The following is a 20420-nucleotide window of genomic DNA, read 5'->3' on the forward strand; positions in this document are numbered from 1 at the left end:
TAATTTTATATTTCCAATTATTATTTTTACTCATAGTAACTTAATTCTAGTGCACCACTGGTTTTGTGTTTCTTAAGACAATTTGTTTTTATGCTTCTAATCTTTACCTGGAATGTTTATTTTAAGTGTGAAAGGGAGACTTAAGCCCTTACCTCTATCCCTGTATGTCACTTCAGCCCATTGAACAAGTCACTCCTTTACTCAAATTTTGTCTAATTATACCTGCTATTTATTTTCTAGAGTTATTCCAGTTGAATTACTCCTTGAATACTCTTTTCTTCTAAGACTCCATGATGTACTTTGAGAGGGGTGAGCAGTGGGAAGATGGAATTTTTTTCCAAAATGACTTTTTTAGTGGAATTCATCAGCACAGTGGAAATAAACGTCTGGTGCATTTACTGAGCCCATTTCAAAGTCGACTATTTCTTTTTTTAAATATTTTATCTTTTAATTCTTGGTTTTTGCCATTTTATCACCATTGCTAAAATGGAGGAGCTCATTTTGAACCTCTTGAGAGGAATTAAGTTTTATAACGGTTAAGTACCATCATTTATCAAGCATTGGGGCCAAATAAAGAGATACTTCTATCTCCCTCCCATCATATAGATCAATTGTTTCTTGAAACTACTAAAACTATCAACTGTGTGTGTATGACTTTGTTTTGCAAATCATCAACTAATGCAAACACTTTTACATCTTGGGTGCTGGGCTTTGTAAAGCTAAAAAGTCTCCCAAACAGTATCTTCCAGTTTGTAGGGGTATGCTAGTTTCTGCCCTGTTGAGGAGAAAGATCAAAAAGAAACAAATGGTCTTTGCCTCTTACATTTAGCATTAATAAGTCCCCAGAGTTATACTGTTGAACCATTTAAATTTATTATACAGCATTGCAAGCATACACAAAATTAAATAGAATAGTATAATGAATCCCCTGTACTTATGCCCAGTCCCAGCAGCCATCAACCCATGGCCAATCCTTTTAAATCCATATCCACGTCTTACCTCCTTTATTATTTTGAAGTAAATCCCAATCAGCATCTCATTTCATCTGTAAACATTTGGTTATATCTCTCTTAAGATACATATGTATCTCTAAAAATTTTTAAATAAAATCTCAAAAAATTAGTAATTCCTTAATATCATTATATAGGTTGAATTTTTTTTATTTGTATTTGTTTGTTTGTTTGTTTTTGGCCATGTTGGGTCTTCATTTCTGTGCGAGGGCTTTCTCTAGTTGCAGCGAGCGGGGGCCACTCCTCATCGTGGTGCGCGGGCCTCTCACTATCGCGGCCTCTCTTGTTGCGGAGCACAGGCTCCAGACGCGCAGGCTCAGTAGTTGTGGCTCACGGGCCTAGTTGCCACGTGGTATGTGGGATCCTCCCAGACCAGGGCTCGAACCCATGTCCCCTGCATTAGCAGGTAGATTCTCAACTGCTGTGCCACCAGGGAAGCCCAGGTTGAATTTTTTAATAGAAAATTAAATAGTATTAATTCTTATCCTTACTCTTCTAGCTTTAAGATGCACGTACATTATGTTGTATATTCTAGCTTCTATTAAAAGCATGTCTTTCAGGAAATTCCCTGTCGGTCCAGTGGTTAGGACTCGGCACTTTCACTGTGGGGGCCGGGTTTGACCCCTGGTTGGGGAACTAAGATCCCGAATGCCGTGTGGTGTGGCCAAATTAAAAGAAAGAAAGAAAGAAAAATATGTCTTTTAAACACATGTTTTCCTAACGTGTGTTTCCTAATACGCACATATTCCCTAATTCAGAATTTCCCAATCTGTATACAGTGAAAGGTCTCCCTGACCCTCAGGACAGCTAGAGCAGGGTGCTGGCCAGTGGATCATACAAATACTGTGTTTTCTTTTTTTTTTTTTTTTTTCTTTTTTTTTTGCGGTACGTGGGCCTCTCACTGTTGTGGACTCTCCTGTTGCGGAGCACAGGCTCCAGACGCACAGGCTCAGCGGTCATGGCTTATGGGCCCAGCTGCTCCGCGGCATGTGGGATCTTCCCGGAACGGGGCACGAACCCGTGTCCCCTGCATCGGCAGGCAGACTCTCAACCACTGCGCCACCAGGGAAGCCCCAAATACTGTGTTTTCTGAATGTGCTGTAACATGAAAAAAGAATTGGCAAGACCTGCTCTGAGACTCCCAATTTGTGTTTAAGACAGAAAGGAGTAGTTCTACTCTTAACCCTCAAGTTCAGGAAGATGACAGTGCCAACTGTAAAATGCTGGAAATAGTAGAATTTAATAACAAGTTTGATGTCCTTTATTCAGGGGAAAACAATTCATGGATTGAGGGAGTCAAGTACCTCACAAGCAGTAGAGCATTCTTCCTAGGGGGTTTTGGGCAAGAGCAGGCTTTATAAAACATTAAAGGGGCAACTTGGATGCAGGACATGATTGGCTAGGAAGTCAGGGATTTCCATATAAAGATAGCAGGTCGTCTTTTGTAAGGGTAAGGTAAGTTGACTGAAGCTGAGCTGGAGGGTTGTGATTGATATATGTTAGGTTTTCTTGGCAGTGTGGGCTGACTTAGGTTTAGATTTGTGGCATGGGCCGGGCCGCTGGGGCAGCCTCCATTTTATGGGTCCCAACATACAAATTACTTTTATCACAAGTAAATAACTCTTTAGAAGTTACTTAGACTTATATTAGGTGTGTTCCCATACCTTACATGAAATGCATGTACACTTACTTTGATATAGTATAATTTAGGAGTCTTCAGACTTTCACTCAGGTAATTCCTAAAAAAATATTGACAGTAGCTAAGCCCGTGCGCCACAACTACTGAGCCTGCACTCTAGAGCCTGCGAGCCACAACTACTGAGCCCGTTTGCTGCAGCTACGGAAGCCCGTGCACCTAGAGCCTGTGCTTCACAACAAGAGAAGCCACTGCAATGAGAAGCCCGTGCACCGCAACAGAGTAGCCCCTGCTCGCCGCATCTAGAGAAACTCCACGCGCAGCAACAAAGACCCAACGTGGCCAAAAAAAAAAAAAAAATTTTTTTTTTTAAATACTTAAAAAAAAAATTAAAGTATACTCTGTAATTGGTTGGTGGACAGTTTGACTTACAGACCTCTCAAGTTTTCTTGAGGATTTAAAACCACATCTTTCTAAAACTAGTGGTCGGGTTAATTAGTAGTGAAATGAAATGTAGGGAACAACTATCTTATGAAAGTTGGTCTTTACCTTTCTTTTTATTTATTTTTTTAAAAAGAAATTTATTTATTTTTGTCTGTGTTGGGTCTTCATTGCTGCGCGGGCTTTCTCTGGTTGCAACGAGCAGGGGCTACTCTTCGTTGTGGTGCACAGGCTTCTCATTGTGGTGGCTTCTCTCAGTGCGGAGCACGGGCTCTAGGCACGTGGGCTTCAGTAGTTGTGGCACGCAGGCTCAGTAGTTGTGGCACACATGGGCTTAGTTGCTCCGCAGCATGTGGGATCTTCCTGGACCAGGGATTGATTGTCCCCTGTATTGGCAGGCGGATTCTTAACTACTGCTCCACCAGGGAAGTCCTGGTCTTCACCTTTCTTGACGCTAGTCATCTCCCTTTGTTTCTGCATTTTTTTTAAAGGATTCTCTTTGCTCTCATATCATTCAAGACCAACAGCTGGAAATATTTTTGTTGCAAGATCAATAATCACACATCAGGAAAACGCCTTGCTTCTTAAGGTCTATCTGACCTAAAATACCCTTATAACTGCTATTAGGTTCCAAACTGATGAAGGAGGAAAAAGGGTCAGGTCAGATTTGTATGGGGCAGTCTTTGAGAAAAGACAAACTCATCTTTTGTATGGATGTGTATTCACACAGGTGACATGTACAGCCATGATGGAAATGCTGATGAGCCAGAATGGGTAAAGACTGAGAGAGAACAATTTGTTGAGTTTCGAGATAAGAACCGTGATGGGAAGATGGATAAGGAAGAGACCAAAGACTGGATCCTTCCCTCAGACTATGATCATGCAGAGGCAGAAGCCAGGCACCTAGTCTACGAATCCGACCAAAACAAGGTAAGTCTGTCCAGGTCCAAACAATCTATCAGTGATTGAAGTCTGTTTCTAGGGTATTGCCTAAAAAATTCCTGTTGAGGTACATAGAGCATTTAAGGTCTTAATTAGTTTGAGTCTGCTATGGATCTAAAGTTGGCGATGGAAAACTTACAGGGCAGTGCTAGCTCTCTGATCTCATTTTAGAAATCCTTTTGCCCAATGTTCCCAGCATTGGAGAAATTTAGGCCTCAGAAAGAGCCTCTGGATATAGCCTGTGCCCAGCGTGCATCATCTGCTATCTTTGGAACCTCAAGAAATCTTCTTTGCTTTTTTGTTGTTATTTCCTTTGTTCTTTTATCTTTTACAGGCTCATTTTGCCTACTCAAAGCTGGTTGTTTCCTTCTTAAATCAAGTATGCTTTTTAAAATTAAGTCATTTGTAGGAGCTTATAAATCAGCTTTTCTCTGAAACCTGTTAAAATTACCCTTGATCAGTTATCTGAGAAGGCATTCAGTTCATTAAAAGAGTGGTGTTACTACTGGCCCCTGTCACCTTTTTCAGAGATTTGAATGCTCTCCTTAGAGCAAACTGAAAATCAGTCTAAAGTTGGGGGATTCTAGAATTCTAAATGTTCTTTTATTTAGACTGATCTTCGGTTTTAATGCAGTTTTTTTTTTTAATTATTTTATTTATTTTTGGCTGCATTGAGTCTTTGTTGCTGCACGCGGGCTTTCTCTAGTTGTGGTGAGCGGGGGCTACTCTTCGTTGCGGTACAGAGGCTTCTCATTGCAGTGGCTTCTCTCGTTGCGGAGCACAGGCTCTAGGCACGGGCTTCAGTAGTTGTGGCTCGCGTGGGCTCTAGAGTAAAGGCTCAGTAGTTGTGGTGCACAGGCTTAGTTGCTCCGTGGCATGTGGGATCTTCCCGGACCAGGGCTTGAGTCCGTGTCCCCTGCATTGGCAGGTGGATTCTTAACCACTGCGCCACGAGGGAGGCCCCTAATGCAGTTTCTTATTGAGCCTTTTTGAGGGTCAGTCTGTTTTGAGTTCTTACTCAGTCACTTCAGTAGCCAGGTGCTGTGTCCTGAGACATGTGAGAAAAGGAAACTCATGTAGTCATCCCTTGGGAATCTGGCCTAGATAATTCTTGAGATGAGTATCTGAGCCTTCATTTGGGGTTCTGTCTGGAATCTGATTGGTGACTAGGTCATTTTGGAGTTGAAGACTGTGCTTGATATTAGCATATTTCATTGTTCCTGTTAGACAAAGACTTGATTCACTTTGAAGTATTTTTCCTGGCTCTTCTTGACTCTCTCTTACCCATATCTAGTAGATGTCCCACATTTTGCTTGGAAGGGAGCATTTTCTTCTCAAAAAACAAACCCATATCCCTAGCACTGAGCTATTGAGCTATATTATTTCCGTCCTTCCACTTTTAACTTCCTTGATAAGAAAAATGTATCAACTGCTGTTTTCTTCCCTCTTTGCGTGTGTGCGTGTGTGTGTGTGTTGGGGGTGGGCAGTGAGGATTGAGTTCACATTTAATTTAGTGGGAATTAGAATCGTAAATCTTGACTAACCCCTGTTGTACGTTAACAGTGTTCTAAATTTGAAATGAGAAATATATTTTGCATCAATTCACTGTTCTCTCTACTTTCAGGATGGCAAGCTTACCAAGGAGGAGATTGTTGACAAGTATGATTTATTTGTGGGCAGCCAGGCCACAGATTTTGGTGAGGCCTTAGTACGACATGACGAGTTCTGAGCTGCAGACAGAGGAACCTACATTTCTTCAAAAGTAATTTATTTTTACAGCTTCTGGTTTCACATGAAATTGTTTGCGCTACTGAGACTGTTATTACAAACTTTTTAAGACATGAAAAGCTGTCTTAAAAATCCCGTCCCCATTCCTCCTCCTCTCTGAGGGACTGGAGGGAAACTGTGCTTCTGAGGAAAAACTCTAATTAGTACACTTGTGTTTGTAGATTTACACTTTGTATTATGTATAACATGTGTGTTTATTTTTGTATTTGTTCTCTGGTTGGGAGTATGATATGAAGGATCAAGATCCTCAACTCACACTTTGTAGGCAAACGTTAGCCCTTCACTCTGTCTCAACCCTTACCATATAATTTTTATAATTCTGACTTAATTAATTTTAAGCCTGAGATCAATAAGAAATGTTCAAGAGAGAGAAAAGGGAAGAAATAGTCCCCACAATTTATATTTAGAGAGATAACCCTTAAACTTGCCTATTGAAAAGTATACTGCATAAGGAGTAGGGGCCGAATATTTCATTCATCTGCTCCAGGTCCAGGTCCTGGCATTGTCTGGTCAAGGACCGATCCCTGTGCTGTAAGAAAGCTTGGCTCAACTTGATTTCATTCATTCGTTTTTTTCCTTCCCTGTAAGACTAGCTGTTTGCTAATTTTGTCAAGCACAGCTGTGGCGGGAAGAGTTGGGGCCACTGTCTTGAAAATCAATCAAGTACTGAGTGTGTTCTCTTTACAGAGCTATACATAGAAACAGCTGGAAAACTAAAGGAAAAATACAAGTGTTTTTAGGGCACATGCTTTTTTCTGGGTATGCATCTATTGAAGTGCTCAAGACTGTCTTGCCTATTGAATCACTGTAAGTGCCCCCATTCAGCTCCTGTTTCCCCAGGCGTTCCAAGGCATTAATCTGCACTGCAGTTAAAATGTACTCCTTTCCAATCATGTCATTGAAAGTGCCTTTAATGAGAGAAATGATCACTGAATGAGGATTCTCTTAAGAAACTCGAAGATAGAGAGAAGATTATTTGGACCACCTTAAATGAAAGCTTAGAACCTCCTAGTGTGGTGGGATTTTTTTCTTTCCTTTCTCTTTTGGATGGTGGTTAAATAGCAGTATTAGTTAGGGGCTTGGTTGCAGTGTTCTTATCTTGTGGGCTGGTTTCCAAAAACCACATGCTGCTGAATTTACCAGGGATCCTCATACCTCAGAATGCTAACCACTTACTACCAGGCCTATTTCTGTGTCAGCTGGAGAGCCTGAGCTAAGACTCAAAGACGAGAGGGCTCTTTGGTTTGAGGACCATCGCTCACCCTTCCTGCCTTTGACCCATCACCCGCTATGTCCCCATCTCCCCACTGCCAAAAAAAAGTTTATCATGAATCAACATGGCCAACCCTTATCAAAGAGAGGGACATTGTAGAAGGAGCTGAAGAAACCACCTCTGTTCCCAACTCACTTTACCTATATTTTACGTAACAGGAAACTGTCTTTTTTTGGTCCCTTTCATACAGATGGACCTCTTTTGAGAAGAATTATTATATTCCAAGTTTTTAGCCCTCAGGTTACTAAGACAAATATATATATATATCTGTTATTATTTCATATATCTTTCTGGATAATACATTCAGGTGGTGCTGGGTGATTATTATAATCTGAACCTAGGTGTGTCCTTTGGTCTTCCACAATCACGTTGAGGTGGGCTACTTGGCCTGGTAAAAAGCTGGATATCGTGTAACTCCACCCCAGCCTTTGCATTGAGCTCTTGAGAGTGGATACATTCTTTTAGCCCCAATATAAGGGAGTGGAAATTCTCTGCCTCCCAGATTCCCCATTTTTATTGTTAAGAAGATCAGGGATAATTAATAATGCCCACCAACCCTGGCTTGGAGAGGGCACATCATGAATTGTGTGGCAGGAGATCCTCATAGGTCACTAGGTACAGAGAACCCAGGCCTTAGGTTAAAGTCACGCACCTAGAAAGCAAACCTTCATCTGCTAAGACAGCAACTTCTGGATGCTGGGTGCTCATCAGTAAGCATTGTACTCTAATCTCTAATGATCCCCCTGGATTTTTTTTTTCTTTTGGTTTAAATCAAGCCTGAGGCTGGTGAACAGTAGCTGCACACCCACATTGTGTGTTCTGTGAATGCTAGCTCTCTTGAATTTGGATATTGGTTTTTTTTTATAGAGTGTAAACCCAGTTTTATATTCTATAATGCAAACAGGTACCTATCTGTTTCTAAATAAAACTGTTTACATTCACTGTGGGTTATGTATGTCCTTTATTTTCTTAAGAAATGGAACTCTTGCTTAGAATTATGGGTGTTATAAAATGGCACAGAAAAAGAGCTCTCCTAAAAGGTTTATCATACCCCCCACCCCAACCCAGAGAAGTTACTGCCTTCTCCCAAATTGGTTACTTTTTTCTTCCTATTCCTGAAGTCTTCTAGCATCCTTCTACAGCTGTAACCCTTCTCTGCTTCCCTTAGGCCATATAACTGGAGAGGAGCCCAGCTGCTCATTACATAATTGCCTGATACCAAACACAAGCCATTTCTGAATGTACACACATTTATCTTGATTTTTATTTCAAAAAGTCTCTTCTTCAGGGGGTGGGGAGAGGGAGTATAAGGTAAAACAGTTTTTTGAACATTTTGTATAGTTTATAAATGGTATTGAGATGTGCAAATTCATTTTGAGAACATGAAGGGAATTAAACTATTAACTTTAGTAAATACACAGCTTAAGACAGATATATAGGTTTAGCCAGATAGGAGGTGTGGGGGGAAAGGAAGCACCTGGAATATTCATGCTGGTACAGGGGTTTGTGGGCATGGCTGTCGCAGCCAAAGCGGTAGAAATTACTGGCAGTGACAGCATAAGAAAGTGCTTTCAAACTCATTTGGGACCTACTGAAGGTTTTTTTTTAAGGTTTGTTTTGTTTTGTTTTAATTTATTTAATTTATTTATTTTTGGCTGCATTAGGTCTTCGTTGCTCTGCTTGGGCTTTCTCTAGTTGCGGTGAGCGGGGGCTACTCTTCGTTGTGGTGCGTGGGCTTCTCACTGCGGTGGCTTCTCTTGTTGTGGAGCACGGGCTCTAGGCTTGTGGGCTCAGTAGTTGTGGCCTGCGGGCTCTAGAGCACAGGCTCTCAGTAGTTGTGGCGCACGAACTTAGTTGCTCTGTGGCATGTGGGATCTTCCCAGACCAGGACTCGAACCCGTGTCCCCTGCATTGGCAGGCGGATTCTTAAACCACTGCGCCACCAGGGAAACCCTAAAGGTTTTTTTTTTTAATGTCTCTCCCATTTCTAAAGTGTTTTCATAAGTTTGTTTTAATTCAAAATATATCATCTTTGAACAGATCCCCAGTAGGGAAAAAATGTTACTAAAAAGGAAAATAATTGTTGTGTATACACTGAAAAATCATCAGCCAGACTGCTTTACAGTTGCCTTGTATGTAGAAATCTGTTCTCCAAGTGCTATAAATTCTGCCACTTAAGAGTAGAAACTGATGATTGTTGAAATGACCTTTGGGGTGGTCTGAAGTAGACCCAGCTGGAACAGTAGCTTTGTGTAGGTAGGAAGGAAATAGTAGGAAAATGGAAAATTGACCTCAAATTGCTGTCACTCCCCTTCCCATTTTCTGTGTTGTAGTAGTTTGGTTTTTGACAGGGAAGGTAGAAAGTAGAAGTTTCCTTAAATGTAAAATCCTTGTTGCTGCAAACAGGCCAGCATGGCTCCTTAGTTGGGGCCAACTTGGCTAGAAGAGATGGTAGAAACTTCCATTTTCTGGGAGCTAGACATGTCAGACTCATCTGTCATGGACCTTCCACACACCATCTCCAGGATGCAAGCTCGGAACTGGAGGAAAGAGCAGAATTGGAGATAGTCCCCTTGGTAGACCAGTACAGAGGAGATAACATCAGGAAGCATAGGGGAAAAAAGATCTCATTCTTTGTATCCTCAAAGCCTTGCACAATGCCTTAGACACAGGATCTCCTCAGGTGGTTTTGATTATATCTTCCCAATACTGAGAGCTAGCTATATTCCAGGCTAAGACTACTCACTACTCTTGGGTCTACAATGGTAATCCCTACACATTCTGGCTAACTCTGAGAATGTGTAGAATTTCACTGTTGGGAAACCTCACAAACCACCCTGCCCCATAAGAGCACTGTCAAAAGTGACCCCAGAATAGCCCCGCCTACCCACCCCACCATTACTTGAAAGTGCTCCCAAATGGGGAAGGACTGCCAATTCTGTTTCTGACCAGGAGGTTTCACATTAGTTTTGAATCCATCTCTGGAATTGAGGAAACAAAATAACAATTCTCAAAGCAGAGTGTTAGCTCTACAAGACAGGAACCCTCCTTGATTTGTCTGAGTTTGGGTTATTAGCTTAGATTCAGGATTTGGGATAGGAAGCCACCTGGTACCTTCAGATGATAAGCTGTTTTAGAAACTTATGCATGTGTTGTGATTTCTGTGTTTCACATAAATGGTCGTGCAGACTAGAAGTTGGAAAGGATTAAGAACTCGTGAAATGGAAATTTAGGGGCACTGTTGATCTATCAGTTTTTCAGTGAAACGGAAAGCCTTTTCACTTCTCATCCTGCCCTTTGGAGCAACTTGAATTTTATGGCTCAAGTTGTCTTCCCTGGGTTCTGTGATCTTGTCTGGATGACCACGCCTTCATCCCTGTGCTTGCTTACCAAGTGCTTTCTAGCCTGCTGAGGGTTTCCATGCCTTCCCTGTTCACCCCTAGAAACCCTTTGAGTGGAGTCCCAGGTGCTTGGAGTTAAAAGTCGTTGTTGAGAAGAACCAGGTCTTAGGAATATAAATAGAGAGCTTTACCTGCTTATTCATGAAGCAGTAGATGATGGGATTGTAGACGCAAGCACTCTTGGAGAAGAAGGCAGGAATGGTGACAAACCATAAGTCCACCCCGTGGTTACGGTTGTTGACTATATACATGGGCAGGGCAGCACAGGGCGTGTAACAGAGACAGAAGGACCCCACCATCATCACCACCATGTGACTCACCTCCCGCTCAGCCTTCTGGGTTGTACCTGACTCCTGCTGCTGAGCTGCAACCTGGAAAGAACACAGAAAACATCACACCCTCTTATCCCTGGCCCTGAACTCCCAGATCTCTGGACTCTTCAACTAGGGGGCCATCTACTCTAATTGTCTCTCTGCTGTCCCAGCTTTTGGCCTAGTCCCTCTGTTTCCCCCTCCTTGAGGAAGGCAAGATGGAGGCAGCTCTCTGGTCTGTGACAATGGAAAAGATCACATGCATCTCTTGATATACCTGAGCAGGGATGACTCCGCCTTATTCTTCATTCCATTTCATCATCTCCCTGTCCCCACTTCCTTCACTGCTTTTTGATACCCCTCTACCTGACTATGGACATTTCCAAATGTTTTATGTTCTAGAGCACTTACCCGCTCTTCCCTCTCACCTAGAGCCTTGTGATCCCTTCCTCCCTGACCCTCACGAAAGGCACTCACAGCTCTGAAGACCCCCAGCAGCTGAGAGTAGGAGAAGCAGATGAGGGAGAGAGGCACAATGTAGCAGAAAATGAAGAGAAACCAGGTATAGTACTCGCTGTAATATTTGGTACCCACAGTGTACCAGTTGGGACCACAGGGACACTGAAGACCCTCGGGGACGAACCTGCAAGGGACCAAGCACTTGCTCACTGTGAGGCTCAGTTAGTAGAGAGGGAGATGAGATTCTTGGGTTGTGTTCTCCACTTAGAACCCAGAGTGACTTCAGGCAGTGGGTATGTTCTGTCCTCACCAGCGAGCCTTTAGCAATTGCAACTGCAGGGTAAACTTTAGCACTTGTCTCCCACAGCCCTTTCCCTTATTTATTCCACCAGCTCTTTAAAAATTAGAGGTCAAAGACTATACCCAACTCTCTTCCCGCCCTCGCAGCCTGAGCTTCTAGCTAAGTCAGCACAACGGCCCCACACTCTCACCGGCTCCAGCCAAAGAAGGGTGGGATGGAGGCACCAATACCGATGGTCCAGGTGGCCAGGACCACCATCAGTGCGTGCTTGGAGCTGAAGCGGAAGTTGCCGAAGGACTTACAGATGCTGATGTAGCGCTCAAAGACCAAGAAGGCCAGTGACCGGCCTGTCACCAGACCTGTGATGAAATGTGAGGGTAAGAGGGTAAACAGCCCCACTCATCCTGGCAGGCAGAGTGGAATACAGATGGGGTGGAGAAAGCACAGGGAGGGAAGGTTGGAGTGGTGAGTGAAGTAGAGTTTGGGACTCGGTCAAACTTCTAGTCTGGGTGGCTTTATATCTCAGTATTCAAAAGAGCACCAAACTTCTATCCCCCAGACTCCTCTTTGGGGCCCACTCTCACCCAACAGTCTGGCCCCTGGTCCCAATCATGGAGCAGTGTCCTTTGCCTCCCCCCAGCCCCCTTCTCCTGCAATACCTGCTGTATAGCCCAGGAAGGCCCCCAGAGCACAAACGTGGTGGCCGAAGACAAAGTATCCATGACAGCTGGTGATGAAGACGACAGAGAAGATGCAGTAGATGAAGCCCCCCAGGGATACATTGACCAGAATGTAGTTGAGTGGCTGCCGCAACGTTCTGTAGCGCAGTGTGGCCACCAGCACTGTGGCATTGAGTGGCGTCCCTACAAAGAAGACAAAGCCCGTGAAGGCTGCCTGGAGGTGGAAGGCCCAGACAGGGGCAAGGTGGTGCTGAGGCCCATCCCACGGCCCCACCAAGGAGATGAACAGAAAAAACTCCTCCTCCTCTGACATCTTGCTCATGGGATGTCCGCCACCCGCTCTGATTCCTCTTACAGATCATCCTCCCGCCACCACTTCTCCCCGACCCTGCCAAAGAACCTCTCCTCCAAAGCCACTTTGGAGCTCCCTGAAAGATCAGTACTGATCCTAAGCCTCCTAAGGACAAAGCTTGGGATTAAAGACCCTAAGCCTCCACCTAAACCTTTTGTGGCCCCAAAGCCGATTGTATGTTCTTCAGAGGATAAAAGAGTGGGCTCAAAGAATCCGGACATGCAATGGTCAGGTGCTGGAATGAATAGGAGTGGGCTCATTAGGGCCTGGGAGATGCTGACCCATATTTAATGAAGACCCTCCATCACTTTTTTTTTCCCTTTGAGTGGACCTATGGAAGGCACCCTTCTTTGACTTCAGGCACTACTATATCCCTGTAGGTGTTTACACCCCATCTGCCCCTTTGTGGAAGGTGCCCCCTAAGTGTCCCTCTCCAGGGATCTTGGGCTCACAGCCAGCCTGGGAAGCAGCCTCAGGCTGCAGGAAGGGGCAGGGAATGGAGAGTTCCCTGGAGCACCTTAGTAACAGCCTTCATGGAACAGTTCAGGGGCAACTCGACAATGCCTAGAGGTCTAAGGCATCCCAGGCTGCCAGTTTCTTCATGGTGAGTCTACCCAGAGAGGGTACCTTTCCTACTCAGACCTCCCCCAGCCAGATCGAGGTTAGTTTGCTCACTGTCCCTCTCACACCATGTTCACACCTGCCCCTGCCCTTAGCTCAGCAGTGCCCAAGCTGCCAGTCATCCTGTCTGCTCATCCAAGACCTGCCCAGTGAATTACATAATTCACTGTCCAGAAAGTCAACAGAAACCAACTGTTCTTCAGATTATGACAGACAAGAATGGGGTTTCACAAAGGAGGCATCGGTGTGACGTAATAAACAATGTCCTCAACAGCATTCCTGAGTAGCACAGCAAGCAGCTTCACAGGATTGGGTCTCCTGCTGACTTACCCTCAATATGGGCTCCACACAAAGCACGATTCAGAACTGGACATAAACCAGAACCATTCGGCTGGGGGCCAAATACCAGCTCTGCCAGGCTACTCTAATCCAGAGGACATTTCAACTCTCTAGAGGCTTGAAAGGCATTATTCCCTAGCCTCTCTAATCATTGCTTCTCCCTGCTTAGTTTTTTCTCAAGTGGATTTCTGTTTCAAGTGGATTGTATATGCCTGGGGCTCAAAATTCAAAAAGTACAAAAGAATATACAGTGAAAAATACATTTCTTTCCCACCCAGGCTCCCAGTTCCCCTCTCCAGAAGCAACCAGTGTTCACTTTTTGCTGTGTTTTTGATACGTAGGATGAAATGATGTGTTGAGCTTGAAATGTGTTGTGACAGTGTTGTCTGTTAAATACTGACCGGTCAGACTCTCCAGACAAGTGGTGAGATAAGGGAAAGTTCTACATGCTCTTGTGAAAATGAGGAATCGTCCAAGGATTTGCCTGAATGAATGCCATCCTCACGCCTGGGAGGAAAGAGCAGAACCCCCGCACCCCACCCCGAGGTAGAGCCATGAAGCTTCCTAGAGAATTTCATCTGCTGGCTTTGAAATACAGAGACAAATGAACCACTGAGGGCCTAAACTCCTACAGCCTAGATCAAGGCCACAGTAATTTTAGCCTGGAAAACAATGCATGGTAGATGGCAATGGATTTCCACCAGGGCGGCACTCCTCTCCCCCACCCTGTTACCCTGGAGACATTTGGAGGTGTGTGGGGTGGGAGGGGGGTGTTTTATGGCTGTTGGCAAAGAAGGGAATTACTGGTATTGAGTGGGCAGGACACTGCTCTAGACAGGCCACACTGAGAATGATCCTGCCTCAAATTCCAATAGTACCCCCAGAGAGAAGCACTGGCTGGGACCCAATCCCGGTCTCAGCCCTGAAACATTCTCAGCAAAGTCCCCCTGGCGCCCTTGCTTGGAGCCACCTCACTCCTTGGCACACCCAGCGAGAGAAACAATTAGGAAATGTGTACTGAGGTAATGGAATGACGCGTTGAGTGGCTTTTATTTATAAGCCAGTTTAAAGCTGGGAAACAGCTACCCAAAAACTCCCTTTGGTTTGAGACTAGATGAGGTGTTGCTTTTCTCTCTGGCCATGATTGGTTAGTGGAGCCAGTCATCTGGTCCAGACACTCCTGGATGGGGATAATAAAACTTCATCCCCTGGGTACAAAGGAATGTCAGCCAATATGTTCTCTAAAGCGAGGGCCATTCTTCCCCATATCCAACAGACGCGTTGGTTTATTAGGAAGCCTGCTTTTGCATGGATGGTGGGAGGGTTTCTTTAGGTTTATGGCTTTTACCCCGAGCCAAGTAATGAAGATCCACCTGAATATCTGTTGCCCCTGGTGGTTTTTTGGTGCACACTCCTGGCTTTCTTTCTTTCCCTCATTCACGCATTCATTTATTCCACAGACATTTGCTAAGAGATGCCTACAACAGCAGTTGTGCCGTGAGGGTGACATGAGATTAATCTGGTAGAGTGCCTATCTAAGGCCGGGTACACAGAAATGCTTGGGAGTTGTTTGTTTTGTCAGCAGGATTGCCAAGTGCCAGACACAAGGCTGGATCCAAAGATCAATAAGACAGATCTCTGTCCCCCCAGAAGCTCCCAGCCTCCTAGAGGGGACCCCCCCCACCCGGAGGCAAACAAGGGTCCTGGGGGTGTGATGGATGTGGTACAGTAACAGCACAAAAGAGAGAGCCAGACAGAGCCTACTGGGTCTCCTACAAGGCCCCCGTTTCTGATGTGTGACCTCTCCCCTCACTCTCATCTGGGGAATCCCAGCCTGAAGAACCCCACCCAGGCCACCCTTAGCCGATTGGCAGGCTCTTCCCTGAAGCTTCCCTGGGTGGGATGAACAGGGCAGGCTGGGGTGAGGGAGGAATTGTGGGTATTTACAGGATGTATTCCCATCTCTGGTTTTCTAGAAAGTCTGGATAGCAGTGTGTATCGCATTTAAAACACGCTTTGGATTCAGATAAATGTGCTTAGTATAAGTCGAATTTGGGCACGTTTCTTTTTCTTATAGTGGGGTGACAGCTATCTCACAAGGCTGTTACGAGGTTAAGTAAGATCTGTAAAGCACAGATCACACTGCTCAGCCCACAGTAAGCATTAAGTGGCAGCTTTCCTCTCATGTATTTTCTCCTTGCCCTCATGTTGCCATCATAATAACCCCTTTCCTTTGTACAGCACTTTACAGTTTGCAGAGTGCTTTCACATACGTTTACTCACCTGATCCTCAAATTACCCTGTAAGGCAGACAGGGCAGGTGTGACTTCATCCACAGATGAAGAAACTGAGTAATTTAGCAAATATCACCCAGTCAAGGGTGATCTGGGACAGACTTCTTAGTCCTCACCTAGGAGGCAGGTGAGTTTGGAGGATTTTTTCTGGTGGTCTGATCATGAGGTAAGAAAGAAGAGTGGTTCTTCATGGGTGCAGGAGATGCCAGGCAGACCCCCTCAGCCCTGGGGTTCCCGGAAGGGGGGCTGGCTGGAGACTGGCTCCCTCCCTGCCCTTCCCCAGCAGCACCCCACGAAACTCCACTTGGCAGCCCTGAGGGAGAACTGGATGGTCACTGGGAAGATGGGACCTTGCCTAATCACTGTGTGGCTCCACAGTGGGCCAGGGAGCAGTGGAGAGAGCCGAGGGGCAAGGCCTGCTGCAGTGCAGCCGACCTGGGCTGGGAGCCAGCCTGGACGGAGAAGAGAGGCCCTTCTAGGAACCACAAACTGCGGCTACTGCTGATGTGGCAAAGAAGACACAGCTGGCAAAGAGTAACCCTCAGTGGCTCTTTGGTCTAGGGCTATGATTCTCACTTAGGGTGCAAGAGGTCCCAGGTTCAAATCCCAGACGAGTCCTACTTTTCCTGGATTTTTCTTTTTTTCTGTTCCCCTTTCCCCGCCACACAAGTATACATTGCCTGCCCTTTCTCAAGTTGAAACAGAGATGACCCAGTGGTGAGTGAATAAAGGACCCTGAAGACAAGCTGCCAGTCAGTCTCCCCATTAGTCATGGCCTGTATATACCCCATTATTTCCACTGAGGCCAAGCCGAGCAGAAGGGGATTGACATAGCTCCAGGAGCTGAACCTGAGATGGTAGAGCCAAAGGGTTGCCTCGTGTTAGGCAGAAAGCCTCTCAGAGAGCCTCAGATAAAGAGCGGGTGGTCAGAACAATCAGGGCCTGAGCTGGAGGTCAAGAAAAGGCAAACTCCCCATGTAAAACCCAAGCTATGAAATGCATTGGCTTCAAAGTCCAAAAGCTAGGAATAAAGTTACAATTCTTAGTCTCAGCTTTCCTCTTGGTAAAATGGGAACAATAATATTCATTTCTTAAAGTTGAGAGGATTAAATCAGAAACTGTATGTGAAAACACTTTTCAAACTATAACACACCGTACAGACATAGGGATTGTTAGGAATACTACTAAAGATAAAGAGAATCTGGAAAGGAAATTCTGACAACGTGACAGACTGAACTAATGTAGTTTCTCTTCACCCAGTGTCCCCTAAAACACACACAGAAATACTACATAAAACAGAATTTAAAAACTAACGTATGAACAATTGCAAAATTGGTTTAAAAAGGGAAATTCCCAGATATCAGAATTAAAGAATATAAGACTAAACAAAGAAGGTGGAGGAGGAGAAGGAGGAGGGACTATCACAGAAGCCCATGGTTCATTTCAGACACAGATCACAGACATATACCAGGGACATAGAGATGTGTTCTAATGCTTTCAGTTATAGGCTATGGGCCCTCAGCCCACCAGAGACAAAGAGCTGGTACTGAACCACCTGCATAAAGCTCAGAACATCAAAGATCTACCTTATCCATGGAAAGAAGACTAAAATGGCACACACCAGTTCAACGAAGCAGAGAAAAGGGTTAGAAATCCAAGTCAACCCTGAGAAATTGAAGTCTGAGCCTGAGAAAATGCTTGTGTTGCATCTGGATTTATGTTTGAACTTTTTGGCCAACACAATAATATTCCAAGAGATAATGATTGATAATTTTCCAAAATAAAAGAAAGACACAGTCCTCAGATTGAGAACTGAGCTTGTAAACACATTGTGGTGAAACTGGAGAATACTGAAGAGAAAAAGAAAAATCTTAAAAGCAACAAAAAATAAATTTAAAAACTTGTTTGCCTAGAGAGACAATTATATTGGCAGCTGACTTCTTATTAGCAGCAAAAGATTACAGAAAAAAATAGAATATCTTCAAAAGTATATCTAAAAGAATTGTCAACCTAAAATTTTATGCTCACTAAATTTCCATTTAAGTGTTGTGAAATAAAGACCTTTTAAGGCAAAGACTGAGAATGTTTACCACTCAAAGACTTTTACTGAAATGCTACCAAAGGATATACTTCGTAAGAAGGAAACTAAAATAAGAAGGAAGGAATGAAATGCAAGAAGGAATGGTGAGCAAAGAAATGTATAAATATGTTAGTGAATCTAAAAAAGCATTGAGGGACTTCCCTGGTGGTCCAGTGGTTAAGACATCACCTTCCAATACAGGGGGTGCGGGTTCGGTCCCTGGTCAGGGAGCTTAAGATCCCACATGCCTCATGGCCAAAAAACCAAAACAGAAGCAATATTGTAATAAATTCAATAAAGACTTTAAAAATGGTCCACATAAAAAAAATCTTTAAAAAATTTTTTTAATTAAAAAAATAAAATAAAAAAGCATTGACAGCCACTGTTAGTGGAGTAAAAATCAGTTCAGCTGCTTTATAGAGCAATTTGGCAATACCTAGTAAAGTTTAAGGTGCACATATTCTATGACCCAGAAATTCCACTTCTAGGTATCTACCTTAGAGATGTGCTTACATATATGCCAAGGAGGCATGCACAGCACTGTCCATCACAGCATTGTTTACAATAGGGAATATTGGAAATATCCCAAATGCTCATTAGCAGAAGAATGGATAAATCAATTGTGGTATATTCAAACAATGGAACAAAATTCAGCAGTTAAAATTCATGAACTAGAGCTGTACGAAACAGCATGAATAAATGTAAAAAGAAAAAAAAGTTAAGGAAAAAAGAAAGGTTGCAGAAGAATGTGTATAATATACTGTACTTTTTGCATCTTTAAAAGATTCACTTTTTTTTTTCTTTTTAATGAAAGAATCTAGGCATTTAGAAATCAGGGTAAAGGGGGATAAATGGCTGCATCAGTCCTCAGAGAGGATGATCTGCTGGGATGGGATTAGGAGGGAAGCTGAATCCTGGGTCCATGGATTACAAGGATTAATTGAGATTATCCCCCTAAAGTGGTCACTTGGCTGGCATCCCCACCACTCCTAGCCCTTCAGAGATGCATCCCTGGACCACAGTCCACCTCCCCCCCATACCTGCTAAGCCCTTTCCTCCAGCCTCCTATCTTCATTCTCACCTTCAACCCAGTACTGGTCTGGGTTTTACTCATATTTGGGTCCTGAGAATAGACTGGTTCAGATCTCCTCTGAATGCTCCTCAAATCAAGGGTGAATCGTGACCTGCACCCCTGGAGCCAGGGAGAGATTAGTCCTAATACTCTGGAAGAGAGCTCCCTGAGGAGAGCTTGGACCTCTAGATGTTACAGTTGACAACTTTCTCTCCTGTCCTTCCCTCCATTAGCCAGGAGGTCAGCAGTCAAGGTCTGCTATCTGACCCTGCTGGTTCAGTCAGGACCAGAAGGAGCTGTGCTGGGGCAGAACAAACAGCCACTCTGCTTCCAGCATTAGACTCTGTCATTCCCAGGAGCCCTATGCCCTCCACCCTCCTAACGCCAACCCCTTTCCATCATCCCTGACAGTTGCCCTGCTCCCCAAGTCTGGACAGGCCTGAAATCGGCAGCGGACCCTCTGGAAAGGGTCTGGGTGGGCCTGCTCAACAGTCTTTCCCCACAACTCCATCACCTTAACCACAGGGTCTGGAGTGGAGCCCTGTCCTCTGGGGAGCAAACGAAACATCTTGATCTGTGCTCACCACCTCTCAGAGCACATACGAGGCTGGGGGTATGAGAGGGAAGAAGAAAGGTGAGGAGAGAGAGACAGAGAGAGACAGAGAGAGGCTTAGAGGCAACATTATGGTTAAGAGGCAACATTGAACTCCTTAAGTGTGAGATCATATGTTAAAATAAGCAGAGCATTGACTGTGTTGTTGGGAGATTTACCTTTACTCATTTATTCTACGTGTAAAGGACTTTGTTAGATGCTGGAGATATAAAAAATGACTAAGATAACTTCCCAGTCTTCAAGAAGCTAGGCAGACAGAAAATTAAAAACCTGACCTTGACAACCCAGAGTGACTGGCGCTGCCCTAGAGGGAAGAAGGACAGGGCAGAGCACAGCAGGGGCATATAATGGGGTTGGAGTGGGGCATCAGGCACAGCTGCTTAGAGATGACTCCCCACTGAGTGCTGAAGGATAAGTAGGGGATGTCCAGGCAAAGAAGGGCTCCCTTCTGAGGAATATAGAGCGCTTGTGAACCTGGGAGCCTGGGGGCGGGGGTGACACTGACAATATATGCCCAATGACCTTGTGAGTGGATGCACAAGAGAAGGGATTGGTGTGCGCCCCTGGCTTAGGAATCTCCCAGTGCTTTTCTGGATGTGCTGGGGCGCCCCGGTTCCCAAGTGTACCCTTTTTTTTTTTTTTTTTTCCTGGCTGAGACCTGCAGAGATGTGAGAGCAATTGCTTCGTCAAGATCTGGCATACGTTTCTTGAATGAATGATGAAGTAAGTGAAATAAGCCCTCTATGAGCTTTCACATCTCCCTTCCATGAGAGTGAAAATCAGCAGTGCCCACTCTGAGCAGGCTAC

General features: G+C 44.5%; 2 protein-coding genes across 3 annotated transcripts in view; one reads left to right on the forward strand and one right to left on the reverse strand.

Moving 5' to 3' along the window:
- The window catches only part of CALU (calumenin), a 28275-nt gene extending 20244 nt beyond the window's left edge, over nt 1–8031 (forward strand). For both annotated transcript variants that reach the window (XM_082633177.1, XM_082633178.1), the window contains 2 exons: nt 3818–4017; nt 5654–8031. In XM_082633177.1, the coding sequence (XP_082489303.1) occupies nt 3818–4017; nt 5654–5758 (305 nt within the window). In that variant the 3' untranslated portion in view covers nt 5759–8031. The remainder of the gene's footprint in view (nt 1–3817; nt 4018–5653) is intronic.
- OPN1SW (opsin 1, short wave sensitive) lies at nt 7915–13043 on the reverse strand. Its single transcript, XM_082633179.1, has 5 exons — nt 12222–13043; nt 11753–11921; nt 11280–11445; nt 10623–10862; nt 7915–9630 (listed from the first exon to the last, which is right to left on the reverse strand). Exons 1-5 carry the CDS (start codon nt 12562–12564, stop codon nt 9511–9513), a joined length of 1038 nt encoding a protein of 345 aa, XP_082489305.1. The 5' UTR covers nt 12565–13043; the 3' UTR covers nt 7915–9510.
- Nucleotides 13044–20420: the final 7377 nt, after the last annotated feature.

The sequence above is a fragment of the Mesoplodon mirus genome (genome assembly GCF_964341445.2).
Source record: "Mesoplodon mirus genome assembly, chromosome: 9".
Lineage (NCBI taxonomy): Eukaryota > Metazoa > Chordata > Mammalia > Artiodactyla > Ziphiidae > Mesoplodon > Mesoplodon mirus.

Bases quoted from the DNA above. Each gene is read 5' to 3' on its own strand.
- OPN1SW (XM_082633179.1), bottom strand. From the start codon at position 12,564: ATGAGCAAGATGTCAGAGGAGGAGGAGTTTTTTCTGTTCATCTCCTTG. The intron at 11,922-12,221 runs GTATTGCAGGAG...ATTTCATCACAG, and splicing joins CTTCCTGGGCTATACAGCAG to GTCTGGTGACAGGCCGGTCA. The intron at 11,446-11,752 runs GTGAGAGTGTGG...GGTCCCTTGCAG, and splicing joins CCCTTCTTTGGCTGGAGCCG to GTTCGTCCCCGAGGGTCTTC.